This window comes from Aquarana catesbeiana, linkage group LG07, assembly GCF_042186555.1.
Source record: "Aquarana catesbeiana isolate 2022-GZ linkage group LG07, ASM4218655v1, whole genome shotgun sequence".
Classification (NCBI taxonomy): Eukaryota; Metazoa; Chordata; class Amphibia; order Anura; family Ranidae; genus Aquarana; species Aquarana catesbeiana.
In genome coordinates this window covers 82,446,574-82,470,896 of record NC_133330.1, presented here as the reverse complement: position 1 = coordinate 82,470,896, position 24,323 = coordinate 82,446,574, and the positions used below count along the sequence as shown (strand labels likewise).

At 44.9% G+C, this 24,323-nt stretch overlaps 2 protein-coding genes across 4 annotated transcripts in view; both read right to left on the bottom strand.

The window, feature by feature from the left end:
• LOC141103126 (haloacid dehalogenase-like hydrolase domain-containing 5) overlaps positions 1 to 6,651 on the bottom strand; it is a 45,189-nt gene extending 38,538 nt beyond the window's left edge. The window contains exon 1 of the mRNA XM_073592386.1: positions 6,424 to 6,651. Within this exon, the coding sequence (XP_073448487.1) occupies positions 6,424 to 6,531 (108 nt within the window). The 5' untranslated portion in view covers positions 6,532 to 6,651. The remainder of the gene's footprint in view (positions 1 to 6,423) is intronic.
• A 2,056-nt stretch (positions 6,652 to 8,707) lies between these two features.
• Positions 8,708 to 24,323, bottom strand: part of LOC141103124 (pre-mRNA-splicing factor ISY1 homolog) — a 143,824-nt gene continuing 128,208 nt past the window's right edge. For all 3 annotated transcript variants that reach the window (XR_012235250.1, XR_012235251.1, XM_073592385.1), the window contains 2 exons: positions 17,527 to 17,613; positions 8,708 to 9,010 (listed from right to left, as the gene is read on the bottom strand). Coding sequence is in view for 1 of the 3 variants with exons in the window: in XM_073592385.1 (XP_073448486.1) it covers positions 8,996 to 9,010; positions 17,527 to 17,613 (102 nt within the window). In the remaining 2 variants the exon portion in view is untranslated. The remainder of the gene's footprint in view (positions 9,011 to 17,526; positions 17,614 to 24,323) is intronic.

Sequence of the window (24,323 nt, the reverse complement as noted above, 5' to 3'; positions counted from 1 at the left end):
TCGTCCGAGTACTATTACACTGCCAACAAGCATTCTCTTGCCTTTGTGGCTGGGTGTGGTGAAAAGATTAGCGAGATAGCTATATCTTTTGTGGCTGTGACCCCCAACGAATCCCTGAGCGCCACTCAGGACTAAGGATGACCTCGGTTGTGTTATTTGGATATACCGCATTTATCGGCATATAACATGCACCTTCACTTTAGGAGGGAAGTTTCAGGTAAAAAAAAAAAACGTAAAATTTTATATAAAGAACTGTGAAGCAAAATAAGGGTCAGTGCCCATCAATGCAGCCTTATCAGTGCCCATCTGCAGCCTCACCATTGCCATGAATGCATCCTGATCGATGCCCATCTGCAGCCTCGGAGGGGACAGGGAGGGGGGCGGGGCAAGCATCAACAGGTTACATATAGGAGAATCTCCGGTTTTCTCTGCGCCCTCTTTAATACAGAGTCCAGCCTTCTATGATAGACAGAACAGTGGTCCAATGGTAGCCCAGGAGACAGGACTTCCCATTACAGAGGCTGCCGTGTAAACAGGAAATTCTCACTGTATGTATTCGGTCAGCGCTCATCCTGCCCCCTCCGAGGCACATATAAATACGTCTATATATCTTTTGTGTCCCCCGTGGCGCTCGTGGGATTCATTGGGGGCCACAAAAGATATATATAGCCAAATTACCAGTGGGGCCTTTTGAAATCAGAACGCGAGCCACAATTGGCCCGCGGACCGGACTTTGGACATGCCTGCTCTAACCAGTAAGCCTCCCCTCTGCAACATCAGCTTTATCTCACATTACTTCGGTTCTGATAGGTGCCTAATTATCTCCACTTAAGGTTTTTTTTTTTTTTTTTTAAGACTAGTAACCCATCTTCATGCAATACACAACTGTATTTTTTCAGCTACAGGATTTCCATATATTGCTTCTCCTTCCAATATATAGAATAACTCCGCACATCAATATGTTGTATTATCCAAGTCCTGTCTGCCTGACATTCTGCAAAGCAATAGAGCTGTACAAACATCACAAGATTTCATGCTTTTGTTTGTTGAAGCTGCATTCACTCTTCATTCCCACAATTAGTTTTTCCAAATAAAGAAGTTATCTGGAAATTCCAGCCTCATTCACAAAGGATTGTATTGCCAGCTGCAGTCAGTCATGAATCCAATGTAATTCTGTGGCTGGATGAAGAGGTGGATAGCTGTGGACACTGAGCCTGTGCAAAGCAATGGCAAAGACTACCTGTGCTCAGGGACAGATACAAGTCGTCCTCTTGCGTTCTGCACTGGTCTAAACCATGGCCCCTTCCCGTTTCAACATGACTGTGCACAAAGCAAGGTCCATAAAGACATGGATGAGCGAGTTTGTGGTGGAGGAACTTGACTGGCCTGCACAGAGTCCTGACCTAAACCCAATAGAACACCTTTGAGATGAATTAGAGCAGAGACTATGAGCCAGGCTCTCTTGTCCACATCAATACCTGACCTCACAAATGCACTTCTGGAAGAATGGTCAAACATTCCCATAGACACACTCCTAAACCTTGTGGACAGCCTTCCCAGAAGAGTTGAAGATGTTATAGCTGCAAAGAGATGGCCAATTCAATATTGAACCCTACGGACTAAGACTGGAATGCCATTAAAAATTTGTGTGCGTGTAAAGGCAGACAACCCAACCAATACTTTTGACAATAAAGTGTATATACGAGGGGGTGCTGACAAGTATTGAACCTTACCCAGAAAAAATTAAGCTAGGAAGATGTAAATTGCAGGGTGTACTAGAGAATTTGTCTCTAATCAATGGTGCAAAAAGCAACTACCTACGATTTTAACTTGGCTTTCTTTTTCAGGTCCAAAGTGAACATGGCAGCACCTCCAGAAAAATTCAATGTGGAAGATCATAGGACCATAATCAAGTTCCTGTTTCTCCAAGGGAAAGGTGCGAAGAAGATCCATGATGAAATGTCACAAACTATGGGTGACAGTGGCCCTTCATATGCAAAAGTATTGCTACATATCTGGGGACATCATGTGAGAGAGTTGGTGCCATTACCCACAACAAATTGGAAACGAAAAAGCTTGCAGCAAAGTGGATCCCAAAACTTGACAACCGAACAAAAGAGGAAACATGTGGAGACATTGGTGGCTGCTTTAGAACATTTTGCAAGAAAGGAGTCAGATTTCCTGGACAAACTGGTAACAACATGGATCTACTGTTATGATCCAGAGACTAAGACCCCTTTCACACAGATGTTTCTCAGGCGCTTTGGGCTAAAAATAGCACCTGTAAAGCGCCTGAAAAACAGCTCCCCTGCAGTCTCGGTGTGAAAGCCGGAGGGCTTGAGGCGATGCACTGGCAGGACGTTAAAAAAACTCCTGCAAGCAGCATGTTTGGAGCGGGGTATACCTCACTCCTGCCCATTGAACTGAATGGGCATCGCTGCCAAAGCGCCGCTGCTTTGTGGGTCGTTTTAACCCTTTTTCGGCCGCTAGCGAGGGTTAAAAGTGCCCTGCTAGCGGACAAAAACCCCCACAAAAACTACGGTAAAGCACCGCTTAGAAAAGGCGGGGCTTTACCGCCGACGGCGCCGATGCCTCAGTGTGAAAGGGGCCTAAGGAATGGAGGCACAGTGGTTCCCCCAGGCAAAAGAAGTTCTGTGTGCAAAGCAAATGGCAACAGTTTTTTGGGATAAAAAGGGAGTTCTGCTGGTGGACTACCTCCAAAATTTTATATATTACTGTCCTTTATTGACGAAGTTGACGCAAAATATCAAGGAAAAAACTTTGCTCTCCAAAGGTGTCATCTTGTTGCATGACAACGCCTCGTCACACACAGCAGGTGAAACAAAGGCAAAACTGACCTCAGGCTTTCAAGTGATGCCCCATCCACCCTATTTACCCAACCTGGCTCCTACTGACTCATCTGTTTCCCAATCTCAAAAAAAAAACAAAAAAAAAAAAAACACACACCTAAAAAGGGACAACGATTTGGGAGGGTTCCAGAGGCAACTAATGCTGCAAATGAGTGGTTACATCATCATTTGGAAGAATTTTATTTGCAAGGACTTCAGCTGCAGGACAGATGTCACAAGTGCATTGACTTCCTGGGGGAATGTGTAGAATCATATGGCAGTTACAGTTTCCTAGCTTAATTTTTTTTCTTTGCAAGTCTCTATATAGCGAGAGAGATATAGATAGAGATATATATATTCTGATCCTGGCCACAGAATTCTGTTTCCTCTAAACTGACCACAACCAGAGAGACATCGGTAAATGCCCAACTTAGCTGACAGCATGAAAAATCATTGCACGCATGTGTCTAGAAATGTCCTCTAAGGTCTATAAACTACAACAGTGCCGGTGTGAATGAGACTGAATATCACTCAGTCTGTCCAATGGGATCAGCCTCACTCATTTAGCAGTGCTGTGCACACAGACTTGTGATGTCCCAGGCGTCATAACCCATAATGCCCCGTACACGCGGTCGGACATTGATCGGACATTCCGACAACAAAATCCATGGATTTTTTTCCGACGGATGTTGGCTCAAACTTGTCTTGCATACACACGGTCGCACAAAGTTGTCGGAAAATCTGATCGCTCTGAACGCGGTGACATAAAACACGCAAGTCGGGACTATAAACGGGGCAATAGCCAATAGCTTTCGTCTCTTTATTTATTCTGGAGCATGCGTGGCACTTTGTCCGTCGGATTTGTGTACACACAGTCGGAATTTCCGACAACAAGGTCCTATCACACATTTTCCTTCGGAAAATCCGACTGTGTGTACAGGGCATTAGTCTTGGGACTAAAATGGCATTTTAGTTTTAGTCCCATTTTAGTCTTCTGCAATTGTTTTAGTTTAGTCGTATTTAGTCGACTAAATCTCCAGTACATTTTAGTTGACTAAAATGTCCTACGTTTTAGTCGTCTAAAATCGAATGGGCGTAAATTGTAATGCATTAGTTAAACATTTCTCTAAAATTTCCAAACTCATTATGAGTGAAAAATTTAATATGTTATTATTCATGGCATTGAGGTATGAACACGCACTACGGACCAGTGTTAATTTTGAAGTCAAATTTCAATTTAGTTTTAGTCTTTTGACTAAAATGGCATTTTAGTTTTAGTCGTATTTTAGTCATCTCGATTGTTTTAGTCATATTTTAGTCAACTAAAATAGTATTCATTTAGGTCGGCTAAAATGTTTTAGTCATTTTAGTCGACGAAATTAACACTGGTCATGACTTAAACCCCTTCCACACTGAGGCAGTTTTCAGGCGTTTTAGTGCTAGAAATAGCGCCTGAAAACTGCCTCCCATGCCGCCCGAATGGGAAAGCCTGAGTGGCAGTGCTTGTGTGGGACGTTAGAAAAAGTCCTGTAAGCAGCATTTTTTGGGGCGGATTGGGAGTGCTGCATACAGCGCTCTCAAAACACCACTGCCCATTGCAATAAAGCACTGCAACACAGGTGTTTTTAACCCCTGCTTTAGCCGCTAGCGGGGGGGGGGCTAGAAAAGCCCCACTAAAAAGAGCAGCGCTAACGCACAGGTGGCCCCAGTGTGAAAGGAGATAGAGAGAGATACACACACACACACACACACACACCTGTACCAATATACAAGTTACATGTCATGACGCACCCCCCCCCCCATCTCTCATTGCTTATATGTTGGGACAGGTATATGTCAGAAAAAAAATTATATTATTAACCACTTCCTGCCGGCCTATAGCAGAATGACAGCCGGTGGTTCAGTTATCCTGACTGGACGTCATGTGCCCATGGGGGCGCGCATCGCAGCGATCGGTGGTGCGGTGTGTCAGTCTGATACACCGCTACACTGATCTCAGTAAAGAGCCTCCAGCGGAGGCTCTTTACCACGTGATCAGCCCTGTCCAATCACGGCTGATCACGATGTAAATAGGAAGAGCCGTTGATCGGCTTTTCCTCACTCGCATCTGATAGACGCGCGTAGAGGAAAGCCGATTGGTGGCTCTCCTGACAGGGGGGGTATGTGCTGATTGTTTATCAGTGCAGCCCCCCCTCAGATGCCCACCCTACACCAGCAGGGAAGCCCCCAGGACCACCAGGGAAGTCCCCAGAATGTGGATGGCCAGGTACATCCCCCATGGCCATTCACATATAAAAAAAAAAAAAAAAAAAAATGCCCAAAATATGCCAATCAGTGCCCACGAATGGGCACTGACTGGCACATCATATTTACATTACAAAACAGGAAAGCCACCCATCAGTGCCCATCCATAAGTACGCATAAGTGCCACCTACGAGGGCCCATCAGTGCCGCATACCAGTGCGACCTATCAGTGCCCATCATTGAAGAAGATGTACTTATTTACAAAAAAAATTAACAGAAACAAAGAAATACCTGTTTTCTTTGCAAAATTTTTGGTCTTTATTTGTTGCGCAAAAAATAAAAATCGCAGGGGTGATCAAATAGCACCAAAACAAAGCTCTATTGGTGGGAACAAAATGATAAAAAATTTGTTTGGGTACAGTGTTGTATGACCGCATAATTGTCATTCAAATTGCGACAGCGCTGAAAGCTGAAAATTGGTCTGGGCAGGAAGGTGTCTAAGTGCCCTGTATTGAAGTGGTTAAAATTAATATTTTTTTTTTTTTTTTTTTAGCATTAGCACCCCTATCCTGACAAATACATGTCTTGACATAAATATATTGTGACATGCAAGTACCTGTCCTGACATATAAACCGTATTTCTAATCACTAAATGGCTCCATATCCAGTGTCCCCTGCCTGGCTGGATGTGAGGATCCCTCCACATCTTGGGGTACAGAGCACTGACAGGGGTCACCCCAGAAGTGGGGACCTTGCTCTGGATGTGTGTGGTGATGACAGATTGTAGAGAATGGCCCCTGATAATCCCATGTATGATGACAGAGTGTCCTCATTATACACATAGAACACACAATCTCATCTAAAATGATCATTTTGCTTTAAAGTAGAACTAAAGACAAATAATTATTATTAGAACCCCAATCAGGTATCTTTGTTGTCTGTGTCCCCATGAGGGAGATTCACCCTCCACCAGTCCTGTTTATTGTTATCACTGAAAGTAAATTCAAAATTTCAGGCTGCCAACATAACAGGAATGGACATCCACACTGGTTCTGGTGCCAACCAGAGATCCTGTCACTTACTGATGTGTCTATGGGACAGGAAATGAAAGGAAACCCCCATCCCCCTCCTCTCTTCATACACAATGAAGGAAGTTTTGCTTTCAATTGTACATGAAATAATTGTACAATGAAATCCTCCCACAGACACCACTTGATGGGATGTGAGGAGCACTGGCCGTGTTCGGGGCCCCTGTGCTCGGTGTCCCTCAGTGACCCCCCCCCAGATTCCTGTCTCCATTCCCCCAATACAGCCCCTATGAGAAGATTACCTGGTGCTCATCGGAGGCCGTACACATTCCGGACCGGGGGTCCCTCCTCACCGTCCTCCGTGTCCCACACAGCCTGAGACCCCGACACAGCGACCACATCCCCCTCATCGTTCCTTCTTCTCCCCGGACTCCGTTCTGCTTGTCTCCCGGGATATATCTCAGCTGTGCGGGGACACCCAGCCACTCACACACCGGCGGCTTCCTACTCAGCCAATCAGGGACCACAACCAGATCCCGCCCCCTCCCAGCCCCCAGACCAGCAGCTTCCGGTGAAGACAATAACACCAGTCTGACCAGTATATGATCCCAGTGTCACCTCCCCCTCCCCCCGACGTGTCATTCATAGTCACCAATTATCTGCTGATCACACTCACCGCCAGAAATCCACCGATCATCTCATCCACCTCCTTGTGTCCTATCCTACACCCACCTACCTACCATCTCATCCACCTCCTTGTGTCCTATCCTACACCCACCTACCTACCATCTCATCCACCTCCTTGTGTCCTATCCTACACCCACCTACCTACCATCTCATCCACCTCCTTGTGTCCTATCCTACACCCACCTACCTACCTACCGATCATCTCATCCACCTCCTTGTGTCCTATCCTACACCCACCCACCTACCTACCTACCTACCGATCATCTCATCCACCTCCTTGTGTTCTATCCTACATCCACCTACCTACCATCTCATCCACCTCCTTGTGTCCTATCCTACACCCACCTACCTACCGATCATCTCATCCACCTCCTTGTGTTCTATCCTACACCCACCTACCCACCATCTCATCCACCTCCTTGTGTCCTATCCTACACCCACCCACCTACCTACCGATCATCTCATCCACCTCCTTGTGTCCTATCCTACACCCACCTACCTACCGATCATCTCATCCACCTCCTTGTGTCCTATCCTACACCCACCTACCTACCGATCATCTCATCCACCACCTTGTGTCCTATCCTACACCCACCTACTTACCGATCATCTCATCCACCTCCTTGTGTCCTATCCTACACCCACCTACCTACCTACCGATCATCTCATCCACCTCCTTGTGTCCTATCCTACACCCACCTACCGATCATCTCATCCACCTCCTTGTGTCCTATCCTACACCCACCTACCGATCATCTCATCCACCTCCTTGTGTCCTATCCTACACCCACCTACCGATCATCTCATCCACCTCCTTTTGTCCTATCCTACACCCACCTACCTACCTACCGATCATCTCATCCACCTCCTTTTGTCCTATCCTACACCCACCTACCTACCTACCGATCATCTCATCCACCTCACCTCCTTGTGTCCTATCCTACACCCACCTACCTACCGATTATCTCATCCACCTCCTTGTGTCCTATCCTACACCCAACTACCTACCTACCGATCATCTCATCCACCTCCTTGTGTCCTATCCTACACCCACCTACCTACCGATCATCTCATCCACCTCACCTCCTTGTGTCCTAACCTACACCCACCTACCTACCTACCGATCATCTCATCCACCTCACCTCCTTGTGTCCTATCCTACACCCACCTACCTACCTACCGATCATCTCATCCACCTCACCTCCTTGTGTCCTATCCTACACCCACCTACCTACCTACCGATCATCTCATCCAAATCACCTCCTTGTGTCCTATCCTACACCCACCTACCTACCCATCATCTCATCTACCACAGTCCACATCACCTCCATTCATCTCCTTCTGTCCTATCCTACACCCACCTACCTACCAATCATCTCATCCACATCACCTCCATTCATCTCCTTATTATTTATTAATTAATTTCAGGTACTTATATAGCACTCAATTTACGCAGCGCTTTACATATACATTGTACATTCACATCAGTCCCTACCATTAGGGGCTTACAAAAGGTCCCTAACACACATTCCTACATATACTAGGGCCAATTTAGGATCTGATTAACCTACCAGCATGTCTTTAGAGTGTGGGAGGAAACCGGAGTACCCAGAGGAAACCCACTAATGCACAAGGAGAACATGCAAACTCCAGGCAGATGGTGTCATGGTCGAGATTCGAACCAGTGACCCTTTTTACTGCTAGGTGCTAACCACTACACCACTGTGCTGCCCAATCTCCTTGTGTCCTATCCTACACACCCACCTACCTACCGAACATTTCATCCGCTACAGTCCACATCACCTCCATTCATCTCCATGTGTCCTATCCTACACACCCACCTACCTACCATCTCATCCACCACAGCGTCAGAAACCATGACTCAGACTGGGACAAAAGAACAGTTAAATCATGCTTGTTTAATAATAATCATTTTTTTAAAAATGTAAAACGTAGTCAAAACATAGCCAGAGTTCATAACCGGAACTGATAGACAAGCCAAAACGTCAGGGAGCCAGAGATGAGCATAGTAGAACAGCAAGCAGGATCTGGAGCCAGAAGGGATGTCAGCCAAGCAAGTCTTTAACAGGAACACAGAAGAGCGTCTCTAGAGATGTGACCAAGGCAAAGGCAGAGATCATCTGGACTGGACAGCTTAACTAGGCAGGACTGACGAGCGGGATATCATCAACAGGTGAGTCGCTGTGGAGAGATAGGAGTTGGCAATTAGCCGACAGCTGAGAGGCCAGCTTAGAGAAGGAAGGGCTGAGCCCAGCCCTGCCACACAGTCCACGTCATTCCATGTGTCCTATCCTACACCCACATCACCTCCATTCATCGCCATGTGTTCTAACCTACACCTACCTACCTACTGATCATCTCATCCACTACAGTCCATATCACCTGCATTCATCTCCATGTGTCCTATCCTACACACCCACCTACCTACCGATCATCTCATCCACTACAGTCCACATGACCTCCATGTGTCCTATCCTACACACCCACCCACCTACCGATCATCTCATCCACTACAGTCCACGTCATCTCCATGTGTCCGATCCTACACACCCACCTACCTACCTGCCGATCCTCTCATCCACCACAGTCCACGTCACCTCCATTCATCTCCATGTGTCCTATCCTACACCCACCCACCTACCGATCATCTCATCCACTACAGTCCACGTGACCTCCATGTGTCCTATCCTACACACCCACCCACCTACTGATCATCTCATCCACTACACTCCACGTCACCTCCATGTGTCCTATCTCACACACCCAACCACCTACCAATCATCTCATCCACTACAGTCCACATCACCTCCATGTGTCCTATCCCACACACCCACCTACCTACCTACCGATCATCTCATCCACCACAGTCAATGTCACCACCATGTGTCCTATCCTACACCAACCTATCTACCAATCATCTCATCCACCACAGTCCACGTCACCTCCATTCATCTCCATGTGTCCTATCCTACACACCCACCCACCTACCTACCAATCATCTCATGCACTACAGTCCACGTCCCCTCATTCATCTCCATGTGTCCTATCCTACACACCCACCTACCTACCAATCATCTCATCCACCACAGTGCACACTGCATGGGAGGTCGTCTCTGCCCAAGCATGTGGTGCCCAAGCGGCTGCTGTTCTGGCCACACTTGATCCGCTTCAGACATAGGTTGGAAACAGCAACAGTGTGATCTGCTGCACACGTGTCAAAAAAGGACCACACCAAGGAACTTTTCAAAATCAGCGGGGAGTCAGCAGCGCCCTGCACCTGTGGAGCTCTGCGGTGTGATGCAGTAGGGTGGCTGCCCTTAAGCTGCCCCCTAGAGGACATCCTGCCTCATTGGAGTTGTGCCTCCTCCTCCTCTTTTCTATCAGGCTCCCAAGTAGAGTCAGTGACCTCATCATCCCCTCCCTCCTCATCACTGGAGCAAACTTGGCAGTATGCTGCAGCTGGGGGAACATGACTGCCAGTTTCTTGTCCTTCTTGAGCACCCCCTCTCTCTAGGCTCAAGTTACTCCCTTCCTCAACCTGGGAACCAACATCGGAGCCTTCAAATCGCTGCGCATCCTCCAGCAGCATGTACCCGACACTGTGGTCAAATAGCTTCGGGGGACACCTCCATGCATGATGGTGGGGGCTACGGAAGGAGTGACTGAACAAGGAGCCAATGGAATAGGCTACTTTGGCAGCTGTATTGGAAGGCAAACTACTCTGAGCCTGGGTGACAGAGGATGAGGACGGCTTTGTTATCCACTCCAACTCTTCTGTATATTCTGGCTCAATAACTCGACTAGCAGCAGAAAAAAAAGTGTGCCCCACGGCCACCTGCAGAGGATGCACCATGTCCACGACCAGCACTGTTGACTGTAGACACAGAGGCTCCTTGCCCTCTTTTAGTGGTCTGTGAGTGTCTGCCTCTCCTTGGTAGCCTTCTGCACATGATGTATATTTTGTTTTGCAACACCACACTACACTGTATTGTGTACACCATCAGAAAAGTAGTAGCAACTGCACTACGACTGCAATGTATTGTGTACCAGCTACAATGGATGCAGAATATATATATTATATATATATATATATATATATATACACACACACACACACACACACACACACACATACATACATACATATACACACACACACACACACACACACACACACACAGTCAGGTCCATAAATATCGGGACATCGACACAATTCTAATCTTTTTGGCTCTATACACTACCACAATGGATTTGAAATGAAACGAACAAGATGTGCTCTAACTGCAGACTTTCAGCTTTAATTTGAGGGTATATACATCCAAATCAGGTGAATGGTGTAGGAATTACAACAGTTTGTATATGTGCCTCCCACTTTTTAAGGGACCAAAAGTAATAGGCCAGATTAACAATCATCCATCAAACTTTCACTTTTTAATACTTGGTTGCAAATCCTTTGCAGTCAATTACAGCCTGAAGTCTGGAATGCATAGACATCACCAGACGCTGGGTTTCATCCCTGGTGATGCTCTGCCAGGCCTCTACTGCAACTGTCTTCAGTTCCTGCTTGTTCGTGGGGCATTTTCCCTTCAGTTTTGTCTTCAGCAAGTGAAAGGCATACTCAATCGGATTTAGGTCAGGTGATTTACTTGGCCATTGCATAACATTCCACTTCTTTCCCTTAAAAAACTAATTGGTTGCTTTAGCAGTATGCTTCGGGTCATTGTCCATCTGCACTGTGAAGCGCCGTCCAATGAGTTCTGAAGCATTTTGTTGACTATGAGCAGATAATATTGCCCGAAACACTTCAAAATTCATCCTGCTGCTTCTGTCATCAGTCACATCATCAATAAATACATGAGAACCAGTTCCATTGGCAGCCATACATGCCCAGTCCTTGACACTACCACCACCATGCTTCACTGATGAGGTGGTATGCTTTGGATCATGAGCAGTTCCTTTCCTTCTCCATACTCTTCTCTTCCCATCACTCTGGCACAGGTTGATCTTGGTCTCATCTGTCCATAGGATGTTGTTCCAGAACTGTGAAGGCTTTTTTAGATGTTGTTTGGCAAACTCTAATCTGGCCTTCCTGTTTTTGAGGCTCGCCAATGGTTTACATCTTGTGGTGAACCCTCTGTATTCACTCAGGTGAAGTCTTCTCTTGATTGTTGACTTTGACACACATACACCTACCTCCTGGAGAGTGTTCTTGATCTGACCAACTGTTGTGAAGGATGTTTTCTTCACCAGGGAAAGAATTCTTTGGTCATCCACCACAGTTGTTTTCCGTGGTCTTCCGGATCTTTTGGTGTTGCTGAGCTCACCAGTGCGGTCTTTCTTTTTAAGGGTGTTCCAAACAGTTGATTTGGCCACACCTAATGATTTTGCTATCTCTCTGATGGGTTTGTTTTGTTTTTTTCAGCCTAATGATGGCTTGCTTCACTGATAGTGACAGCTCTTTGGATCTCATATTGAGAGTTGACAGCAACAGATTCCAAATGCAAATAGCACACTTGAAATGAACTCTGGACCTTTTATCTGCTCCTTGTAAATGGGATAATGAGGGAATAACACACACCTGGCCATGGAACAGCTGAGCAGCCAATTGTCCCATTACTTTTGGTCCCTTAAAAAGTGAGAGGAACATATACAAACTGTTGTAATTCCTTCACCGTTCACCTGATTTGGATGTAAATACACTCAAAATAAAAGCTGAAAATCTGCAGTTAAAGCACATCTTGTTCGTGTCATTTCAAATCCATTGTGGTGGTGTATAGAGCCAAAAAGATTAGAATTGTGTCGATGTCCCAATATTTATGGACCTGACTGTATATATGTAGCCAAGGGTTCGCTACTATAGTTATTATAGTTGTTGTTGTTTCCAATTAGTTTGGCTCCCTCTAATGGCTGCTGGACTCTGGTAGGATTTTTCCTTACCCCTTGAGAAGGAATGCAGCAAAGCATTGTGAGAGATGTAGTTTGCAGCAGGAAGTGACTCTGTTAGCTGGATGAGCCCTGAACTACAGGACAGACAATGCAAAGCGCGCAGCACTGACTGCTGAGAGGAGTGATAAAAGGACGGGCGCGGCCTGCCTGTTTTCAGCCTCTCTGGACACCATTCAACACCTGCCAGCAGGAGGTTTGTGTGTGACCCGGAGTGAGAGCCGGATCGCCCGCCTCTGAGGGATCTTGGAGTACAGCCCTGCTATCCTAGCAAGCGGACCGACCTATGCTTCAGAGCAACTGGAAGCCCCTGCACTTCAGTCCACCGGGAGTTGCAGCACGGCGCCATCTTCACCAGACGGAGACACCAGGAGGGGATTCCGGACAGAGCCTCACAGCCATTGAGGTCTATTGTGGTGAGAGGGCACCTGCCCATTCCAGTAGAGAGTACAGTATTGCTGAGTGAGTTCTTCCTACAGACTGCTGGTGAGACTTGTAGTTCCACGGAGGTGAATCTTCTTCTTCACAGGCATCATACAGCTGGACTTTGGGGCCTTGTCCTTCTCCCCTGTGCTGTAAGGTCAGTACTGTATTACACTCACATGTAAGGAGGAATCTACAAGTGGTGATATTTCTTCAGTTAAACCATCATCAGCATATCTTTTGTTCTACAGTCATTTCTTTCCCTTTGTCTTTGTGGATTACAAATACTGCAGTTTAAACATCAGGCTAGCTGAAGATATCCAGAGTTGAAAAGAACTTTCACCATCTTCCTCTTTTACTAAGCATTGCCGTTTCACTCATAAGTTGAACTCTGAATGATAGCTTAGGGCAGTGATGGCGAACCTTGGCATCCCACATGTTTTGGAACTACATTTCCCATGATGCTCATGCACGCTGCAGTGTAGTGGAGCATCATGGGAAATGTAGTTCCAAAACATCTGGAGTGCCAGGGTTTTCCATCACTGCCCTAGGGGGAGCCATTGAGTATATGCTAGACCTCACACTGTGTTCTTGAATGTAAAGGTTATATATTGCATTTTGGTCTGTGTGTTGAGGCCTCAGTGGAAAGGTATTTAATATATGTTTTGAAGATATTGAGTACTTATCCCTCTGTGCACCTGATCACATATACTCCTTAAAGTGATTATAAGGTTATAAGTTCTGAATATGTGCATTAAGTGATAACAATTGTCAATTATAATTTGTGTCTATTTATACTCTCTATTGTGTTCTGGGACTTATCTAAGTAAACACTTCTGAGTGGTTCAGTGATATCATGTGAGTTTCTTATTGCTAACGTCACATTGCAGAATGCAACCCAAGGTGTCAGAGGATCTGCAGAGTTGGGGTAGCCAGTGGGATATAGAGTCAATCAGCAGCCCTCACGGGGGTACCACTATATTATATATATATACATACATACTAGACTGACTAGATCTCTCTCTCTCATATATATATATATATATATATATATATATATATATATATATATATATTTTTTTTTATTTATATACACACACTCACAAAAGTGAGTACAGCCCTCACATTTTTGTAAATATTTTATTATATCTTTTCATGTGACAACACTGAGGAAATTACACTTTGCTACAATGTAAATTAGTGAGTGTACAGCTTGTATAACAGTGTAAATTTGCTGTTCCCTGAAAATAACTCAACACACAACCATTAATGTCTAAACTGCTGGCAACGAAAGTGAGTACACCCCTAAGTGAAAATGTCCAATTAGCCATTTTCCCTCCCCGGTGTCAGGTGACTTATTAGTGTTACAAGGTCTCAGGTGTGAATGGGGAGCATGTGTGTTAAATTTGGTGTTATCGCTCTCACTCTCTCATACTGGTCAACATGGCACCTCATGGCAAAAAAACTCTGAGGATCTGAAAAAAAGAATTGTTGCTCTACATAAAGATGGCCTAGGCTATAAAAAGATTGCCAAGACCCTGAAACTGAGCTGCAGCATGGTGGCCAAGACCATACAGCAGTTTAACAGGACAGGTTGCACTCAAAACAGATCTTGCCATGGTCGACGAAAGAAGTTGAGTGCACCTGCTCAGAGTCATAGCCAGAGGTTGTCTTTGGGAAATAGACGTATGAGTGCTGCCAGCATTGCTGCAGAGGTTGAAGGGGTGGGGGGGTCAGGCTGTCAGTGCTCAGACCATATGCCTCACACTGCATCAAATTGGTCTGCATGGCTGTCATCCCAGAAGGAAGCCTCTTCTAAAGATGATGCACATGAAAGCCTGTAAACAGTTTGCTGAAAACAAGCAGACTAAGGACATGGATTACTGGAACCATGTCCTGTGGTCTGATGAGACCAAGATAAACTTATTTGGTTCAGGTGGTGTCAAGCGTGTGTGATGGCGACCAGGTGAGGAGTACAAAGACAAGTGTGTCTTGCCTACAGTCAAGCATGGTGGTGGGAGTGTCATGGTCTGGGGCTGCATGAGTTCTGCTGGCACTGGGGAGCTACAGTTCCTTGAAGGAACCATGAAGGCCAACATGTACTGTGACATACTGAAGCAGAGCATGATCCCCCTCCCTTCAGAGACTTGGCCGCAGGGCAGAATTCCAACATGATAAGGACCCCAAACACACCTCCAAGACGACCACTGCCTTGCTAAAGAAGCTGAGGGTAAAGGTGATGGCAGGCCAAGCATATCTCCAGACCTAAACCCTATTGAGAATCTGTGGGGCATTCTCAAACGGAAGGTGGAGGAGCGCAAGGTCTGGTCTCGAACATCCACCAGCTCCGTGATGTCATCATGGAGGAGTGGTAGAGGACTCCAGTGGCAACCTGTGAAGCTCTGGTGAACTCCATGCCCAAGAGGGTTAAGGCAGTGCTTGAAAATAATGGTGGCCACACAAAATATTGACACTTTGGACCCAATCTGGACAGTACTCACTTTTGTTGCCAGTTTAGACATTAATGGCTGTGTGTTAATTATTTTGTGGGGACAGCAAATATACACTGTTATACAAGCTGTACACTTCACACTTAACATTGTAGCAAAGTGTCATTTCTTCAGTGTTGTCACATGAAAAGATATAACAAAATATTTACAAAAATGTGGAGGGTGTACTCACTTTTGTGAGATACTGTGTGTATATATATATATATATATATATATATATATATATATATATATATATATATATATATATATATATATATATATATATATATTCTCTCTCTCTCTCTCTCTTTCTCTCTCTCACACTGCCACTAACTGAATAACCTGCCTGCTTAATCTAAATCAAGCTATCTCTCCGTCCACACCAACAACACTACACACGGCCGCCGTGTAGGTAGCCTTATATAGTGTGGGGCGTGGATTTAGTCCCCCCTGAGCCATGATTGGCCAAAGGCACCCTGCCAATTATGGCTCTCTTAGCAGAGGGCACTGGGATTGGCCAAAGCATGCAGATCAGGTGCATGCTTTGGCCAATCATCATACAGAAATGCACTGCGAGCTCGCAGTGCAATATGGGGCGTTCCACGGCGCTCGAATTTGCCGGGAACACCCCATAATGTTTGTTCTTCAGCGAACAAACAATGTTCAACCTGAACAATGAGCTCATCCCTAAAAGTGATGCAGTAAAATATAACTGGTGCATACTGCTCTGTTTTAAAAAATACACGTAAAATATATCAAGAAAGTGGTGTTGCCACTCTCTGCCTTCTGAACAGAACAAGCCAAAGCTCTGCAAAAAGGAAGCAAAATTTAGAAAATGGAATCCTTAGTTTAGAAAGAATAAACATCTCTGAAACCACATTTAGATCCGTGATACAGATGTAACATGAAAAGTAGAAAAGAGAATTCAGACATTGTGTTAAGGTGTTTAAAGGCATTAGTTCATAGTCTAGTACCTGCGATTCCAGCACAACTGCAGGCCCGACAGACCCGTATAGGATTCTTGGGACACCCCACCACTAAAGGGTAAAGGTTACTGGTTACATGGGAACTTTAAGAAGATATCCTACAGAGAGTAACCTAAACGCAAGTATGTGTGTAAGAGCCGCAAGAGAAGAACATAATATCTGATGGACATCTGTGGTTTTTTCCATTAGGAGGTGGCACACTTTGCCAAAACAACTTTTTATATATTTTTTTATATCTTTAAATAATCACTTCTCCCTGTAATGTAATATTAGCCTTCTGTTAGGAACTTGGAGGGTGAATAAGCCCACCAGCATGTATCCTTTTGAACAAAAAAATGAAGGCCATTACTTTGCACCTCTCTCTCAAAATGATAGTGGTTTGGCAATTTCTTACTTCAGTACTTTCCGAGTCAAAAGCTAGAATACATATGCAGAAAGAAGATCTGGCGTGTTTCCTTTAGGTCAATTACTCAAAAAGCATTCAAGATAAAAAAATCACCAGGATACCCTGGCAAATAGCAGTTTCAGATGATGGTCAGGATATGGAGCCTCGTTATTTCCCTGAGTACATGTAGATTCACATCATCACCCATCTTGCAAAGCTATTACAATGGGAATTTACTATCTCTGTTGAATACTTCATGTTATATTGTAGAGTACTGACACTTTTCCTGCTAAAGCCATCATACTGTAGGTTTGTGTGTATAGAACAGGAACTATAGATAGGAATCTCATTCCTGGAGACATTCAAGATACAATAATAATCAGTGTATTATGCTGATCCAGAACAGATCTATAGATTTGGGTGAAATGACCTTGTATGATAAACTCAGTATACGAAAATACAGCTTACCTTCTTCCGAGGTGGTACTGGTACATGAGCAATTAACTTCTGCTGTCGTTCATACCTTTCATTTTCAGGGTGGCAGTCTTCTCCAGACTTAGGAAAACAACACAATAATCAAAATGAATTAACGGTACATAAGCATTTCAAACTTGTGATTTAAAGGATCCAGAAATCTCCATCTTGTCCCTAGCAAGATGGAGACAAATAACAGGATGGAGGGAAATGAGGGGCCAGCGTTTTTTGCTGAGAGGCCTTCCTAATAACCAACTGTAATGGAAGGATATGCACCATTTAAAAACAGGAAGAGCACTAGTATGTACTATTCAAGGGCTATGGGATTGCATAGAGGGATTTTTTTAAAATCTTGCTGAACTTACATTTAAGGCCTCATGCACACTGAATGTTAAAATAACGTTATAAAAACACCAGTAGCTTTGCAGTAAGTTTTTCAATGTTTTTGCAATAGCGTTTAGCATTTTTCCATGTTAGTGGTTTTTAGCATTTTTTTTAATGGATAAAAATAAACAATACGCTGGTGAGAAGCGTTTTTGAGCGTTTTTTGACGTTAGATCGTTTTTACAGCTGAAAAACTCTTCTCAGAACCCACTAGTTTTGGGTTTTTTTTTAAAGCCAAAAAATGCCCCAGCCAAAAATTGCTGATATGTGCCTATGTGTGCATGGACACATGGGATAACATGGTGGGGAGTTTATTGACTGTAGAAAAAAACGTCTGAAGCCAAAAACAGCTGCTGTAAAAACGTGCAGTGTGCATGAGGCCTTAAAGGACACATTATGTATACAGACATATATTTTAAAAACAAATGAGTACATATTGGTAATAAAAATGTGTTTCTGGCCAGAGAAACTCGAAATTAGACATAAAAGACATAAACATTGCTTAACTACTAACAGATATCAACAAATATTGAGCAACAAAAGCATGCAGCTTGATGATCAATGTGTCTGTTTTTGACATTTTGTTCTGTCCAGGTCACATGATCTGTATCATAAGATTCCCTGGTCAACGGACCCTTTATCATGCTCACTGCACGTGGACCACTCCTTCATTCAAATTACAATGCTCTAGTGAAAAGCCAAAACTGCCCACCTGTCAAAGATAAGTATCGTTCTGATTACAGTAAATATTGCAAAATACAGCGTACACACTCCAAGCACAAAAAGAGAAAAAACCTTATGGAGGTTGGCCATAGATGGGCAGATGTCCACTTCCTCATCCCACACCTGAGGCATAGAAACAGAAAAGTGACGGCAGAATAAAGGTAGAGTAATCCATCGAGTCTGCCCGTTTTTTTTTTTTTCTTAACTTTTTTGTCGGAGTATAGATCTAGGTTTGTCCCAAGCATGTTTAAAGCAATTTACTGTTGACTGTCTAAATACCCCTGCTGGAAGTTTATACCACGCATCAACTATCCTTTCAGCAGGTGCGTTGCTAGGTCTACAAAAGATCTTGGGCTAGAGCCCATAGCAGCGTAGTAAAGAAAGTCATACGCTTGGGCGGGCATACACATGTGTGTATATATATATATATATATATATATATATCTCCCCAGAGAGCCCCCCACTTACATCAGGGTCCCCAGAGAGCCTCCCCCTTAAATCAGGGTCCCCAGAGAGCCTCCCCTCTGGGACCCCTGAAGAGATAGCCCCAAAAGCCACCCCTAGCGACGCCACTGCCTTTCAGTAAAATAATACTTTATAAAATTAGATTTTTGAACTTTCCTCCAGTTTAATTTGAGACCTGCTGCAATCTTTTTTCTGACAGCATAGAATTCAGATGCAGTCACTCTTCGTGTATTTATTTATTGTCTATTGTTCATTATTCCCATATAGGGAACACGTATATTTCATTATTGTGTATTGTTCGCCATTCCCAGTCAAGGAACACGAATATTTGATTGTGCACTCAGTATCTTGCTTTATTGCAAGTTAATCATCTATTCTCTTTAAGGATTTATTGGTAGTTATTATTTAGGAAGCGCAACACTGTTTTGTTATGTGTATTTAAGGATCTATGGGTGTCTCGGCTGGATGAATACAATAGTTGACAGCAGAGACTCCTTCATTTATTATACAACAGAAACCTACGTGTGCATGGCTAGGCTTAAGCTGGCCATACACTGTTCAGTTTCTTTTTGGTTGGTTCAGTCGACGAGCTGAACAAAAAAACCGAACAGAATCCCCCATCCACACAAATGGAGGTTGGTGTGGAAATCCTCCCTGATGAGCTATTGTATTCTGACAGCAGGGAGACTCCCCCACTGTCAAAATACACATATCAGCACTGCAGCCAACAGAAATCGGTCCATAGATTAAAGCCTCGTACACACGATCAGATTTTTGTACGTTTTTTGTTGCATGCTAGTCTGGTGTAGAAAATTAAGAGGTTACTCACCATACGAAAATTCTCGTATGACAGAATACAACTTCAGAAGTGACATAATGTGTTGAATAGTTTTGTATGTATTCTTTCGTTTGACCATGCGTAGTCTTGCTCTTACAATTTTTTTCGTACGAAAACCTTACTAATTAAAACGAAAATCGGACGTTGGGTTCACGTACGATAAAAATTTTATAGTATAATTTTATGCACATCCAGCTTTTAATCGGACGAAAAACTGGAATTGGCTGCCGAAAACACCATACTAATGATCCGAAAATTGGCAGATCGTTCGTCGGACGAAATTTTACTTCAGATATTTGTATCGTGTATACGGGCCTTTTTTTATGTTCAACTGCAGTGCTCACAAATGGATCGAAATTTGGCCTGTCCCTACTGAACCGGTGGAATTTTGATCCATGTATGGCCAGTTTTAAGGGGCAACAAGTTGTAAAAATCTCCCTGTGCTGTAATTATCACCTCCAACTACCCGAGTCACTCCTTACTGACCTCCAGTGCATGTGTAAAGGCCTAATATTACAAACAAACAATGCTAAATAGAGAGTATCACTTGATGTATTTAGTCATGTATGGCCAGCTTAAAATGCAAAGGTTTAAATACTATGCAGTGTAGGCAATGGTTGGGTTGGGCTATATGGCAAATATTAAAGGAGTTGTTAAGGCAGAAGGTCTTTTATCTTAATGCATTCTATGCATGCCCCATTAGACTGCGGGTGATATGCAGAGGAGAAAGTAAGCTGAATTTCCAACTGTGCACAAAAAGGCTCACCAGAACCGGGACACAAACTGACTACCCCTGTCCGAGACAATCACCTTGGGCAGCCCATGTAAGCGAAAGACCTCCTGAGCAAAAATGGAAGCCAGTTCCTTAGAAGTGGACAACTTCTTAAGTGGAATACAATGACACATCTTGATGAGAATCAGTCAACCACCATAAGGATAACAGTGTTGCCTTGGGAGTTGGGTAACTCTACAATGAAATCCATAGATAGGTGGGTCCAGGGCCTCTCTCCATTGGGTATGGGTTGTAGGAGGCCCACTGGAAGGTGTCGTGAAGTCTTACTCTGAGCACACATGGAACAGGCAGCTACTAAGGCAGTTACATTAGCACGTAGACTAGGCCACCAGAATTGTTGGGAAATGGCCCAAACAAGTTGATTCTTCCCAGGGTGGTCAGCTGCCTTGGAAGAATGGTAAGTCTGGGGCACGGCAGTACGGAGACTCTCTGGGACAAAGCAGAGGTCACAAGGTTTCTCAGGAGGAGCATGGACCTGAGCAGCAAGAATTTTGTCACCCAAAGGAGAAGTGAGACTGGTGCGAACTGTAGCCAGAATATGATCAGGAGGAATCACTGGAACCGGAACCGACTCCAACTTGGAAGTGGAGGAAAATTGTTTTGACAAGGCATCAGCCCATACATTCTTAGTACTGGGTAAGAATGAGACAATCTCAGAAGCATCAACCTCTAGGATAAAAGGTAACATAGGATCAGGATGTGCCAACACAGGAGCAGAAACAAAGGCAGCCTTGAGACTCTCAAAGGCCTTAATGGACTCCAGAGACTCTGTGGGTTACCGTGCTTTCTGGTCATATCAGTCAGGGGCTTGACCAGAGACGAGAAGTTAAGAATAAACTTCCGATAATAGTTGGCAAAGCCCAGGAAACACTGCAGAGGATGTAAACCCATGGGTTGGGCCACTGTAGGACTGCTGAATGTTTCTCTGGGTCCATCGAAAAACCAGCAGTGGAAATGACATAGCCCAGGAATTTAACCTGTTCACGATGGAACTCGCACTTCTCCAGTTTACATTAGAGATTATTCTCTCTTAGTTTCTGAAGTACACAACAGACATCTGTGTGGTGGCTTTCCAGGGACTTGGAAAATATGAGGATATCATCAAGATAAACCACCACACATAACTGCAACAAATCTCGGAGGACATTGTTAATTCCTGGAAAACTGCCGGGGCGTTACAAAGGCCAAAAGGCATTACGCGGTACAATAATGGCCTGTTCTTGTATTAAACGCAGTTTTCCACTCGTTGCCCTCCTTAATCCTCACAAGGTTGTATGCCCCTCTCAAATCAAGCTTCCTGAAAACCGTTGCTCCCTTGAGACGGTCAAATAACTCCGTAATCGGAATCGGATAGGCAATCTTAAATCGTGAAACGATTGAGACCCCTATAAATCAATACAAGGTCTCAGTTCACCACTCTTCTTCTTCACAAAGAAGAAACTGGCACCAGCAGGAGATGAGGATTTGCAGATGAAAACTCGAGAAAGTGCGTCTGCAACGTACTCCTCCATGGCCTTATCCTGCAAGACCGATAAAGGGTAAACCCGGCCACAAGGGGGTATGGCACCAGGTTGAAGGTCAATTGCACAATCATACAGCTGTTGTGGAGGCAAACTACCGACTTGACCTTTGTCAAAGACATCGCTAAAATTGCGGTACTCCTCTGGCAGGGAGGAGAGTGAAGAGGGGCACAGGACCTTGGCTACCTTTTGGAAGCATGTCTCACTGCTTTATGGTGACCAGGAGAGAACCTCAGCACGGAGCCAATCAAAAGAGGGGTTGTGCCTCTGTAACCAAGGATAACCAATATCCAGTGGAAATCTAGGTGAGGAAATAACTTGGAATTGGATTATCTCGTGGTGAAGAGCCCCTACGGCCATGGACAATGGAACCATCTCATGAGTCACAAGAGCAGGCTGTAGAGGTCTCCTTTCAAGAGCCTCAATGGCAAGTGGAGTGTCACGCAGCTGCAGCGGAATTGAGTGCTTCAATACAAAGGCAGCCTCAATGAACAGGCCTGCAGCCCCCAGAGTCAATTAGAGCCTGTATCTCGACAGACGACTCAGCCCAAGAAAGGGTGACTGAAACCAGGGGCTTATACTTCTGGATAACTGGGGAGGAAACAATGCCACCTAAGGTCTGTCCGTGACAGGACCTCAAGGTTCTGGCATTCCCTGGACGGGTAGGACAAGACTTCAAAAAGTGACCTGCCGGGCCACAATAAAGGCACAATCTCTCCCTCCTCCTAAAGTTTCTCCCATCCAAAGAGAGACGCGTGAAACCCAAGTGCATGGGTTCACCTTCACTGCCCGACTCGGTACCAGGAAGCATGGGAGGTGAGGGAGGCACGGGTGGGACTGCAAAGCTCAGAGACAAACGTACAGGAGGCTTCCGCAAGTGCTCCTTAAAAAGAGAGTCTCGCTCTGAGTCTGGAGTCAATGAGGATGGCAAACGTGATTAACTTCTCCAGCTCAGTGGGTATATCTCGGGCTACTATCTCATCCTCGATGGTGTCCGAGAGACCATGAGAAAAAGCAGCCACGAGGGCCTCATTGTTCCACGCAACCTCTGCTGCCAGAGTACGGTATTCAATGGCGTAGTCGGCAACAGTCCTCGTACTCTTTTTGATGGACATGAGGCACTTGGCAGCAGAAACGGAGCATGCGGGAATGTCAAATACCCTTTTAAATGAAGACACAAACTCAGGGTAACTCAAGACAACAGGTTTTTGCGTCTCCCATAGAGGGTTTGCCCAGGCCAAGGCTCTCTCAGAAAGCAAAGATATCACAAAACCTACTTTGCTTCTGTCCATGGGAAACGCCTGGGACAGCATCTCGAAGTATATCTCAACCTGGTTGAGAAACCCTCTGCATTGGACTGGATCGCCCCCAAATCGCTGGGGAAGCGGAGCGGAACCAGACATACCTCTTATAGAGGTAATACTCGAGGCGGGTGCCTGCACAGACGCTCCGACATTGGGAGCTCATGTCGCATGACGTGTGAAAATCAATGTTTCCCTATGGGAGCCGTCTTAACTGGTCCGACACAAGTCGGTCTGACTTTGAAAATGCTCCCTGCACTACTTTGGTCCGACTTTGATCCTACTTCAGCCCATTGAATATCATTGAAGTCTAATAAAAGTCGGATTGCCGTCTTGCCTGATCCGACTTTGGCATGCGACTTGTGCTCTGATGATCTTGAGGGGGAACTCCATGCCAAATTTTAAATAAAAAATCGGCATGGGTTCCCCCTCCAAGAGCATACCAGGCCCTTCTGTCTGATTTACTTAAGCCGTCCAGTCCAGAGGAGCTCTGCCTGTTTAAGGCCGGGTTCACTCTGGTGCGACACGACACTCGTTCTACTTTGGATCCGACTTTGCCCTGCAACTTGAAGTCAGAGATGCGTCCGACTTCAATGAACATGGATCCGACTTTACCAGGCACTGCCTGGTATGAATCTTGAGGGGGGACTCCACGCCAAATTTTAAATAAAAAACCGGCATGGGTTCCCCCTCTAAGAGCATACTAGGCCCTTCGGTCTGGTATGGATTTTAAGGGGGACCCCCTATGCTGAAAAAACGGCAAGGGG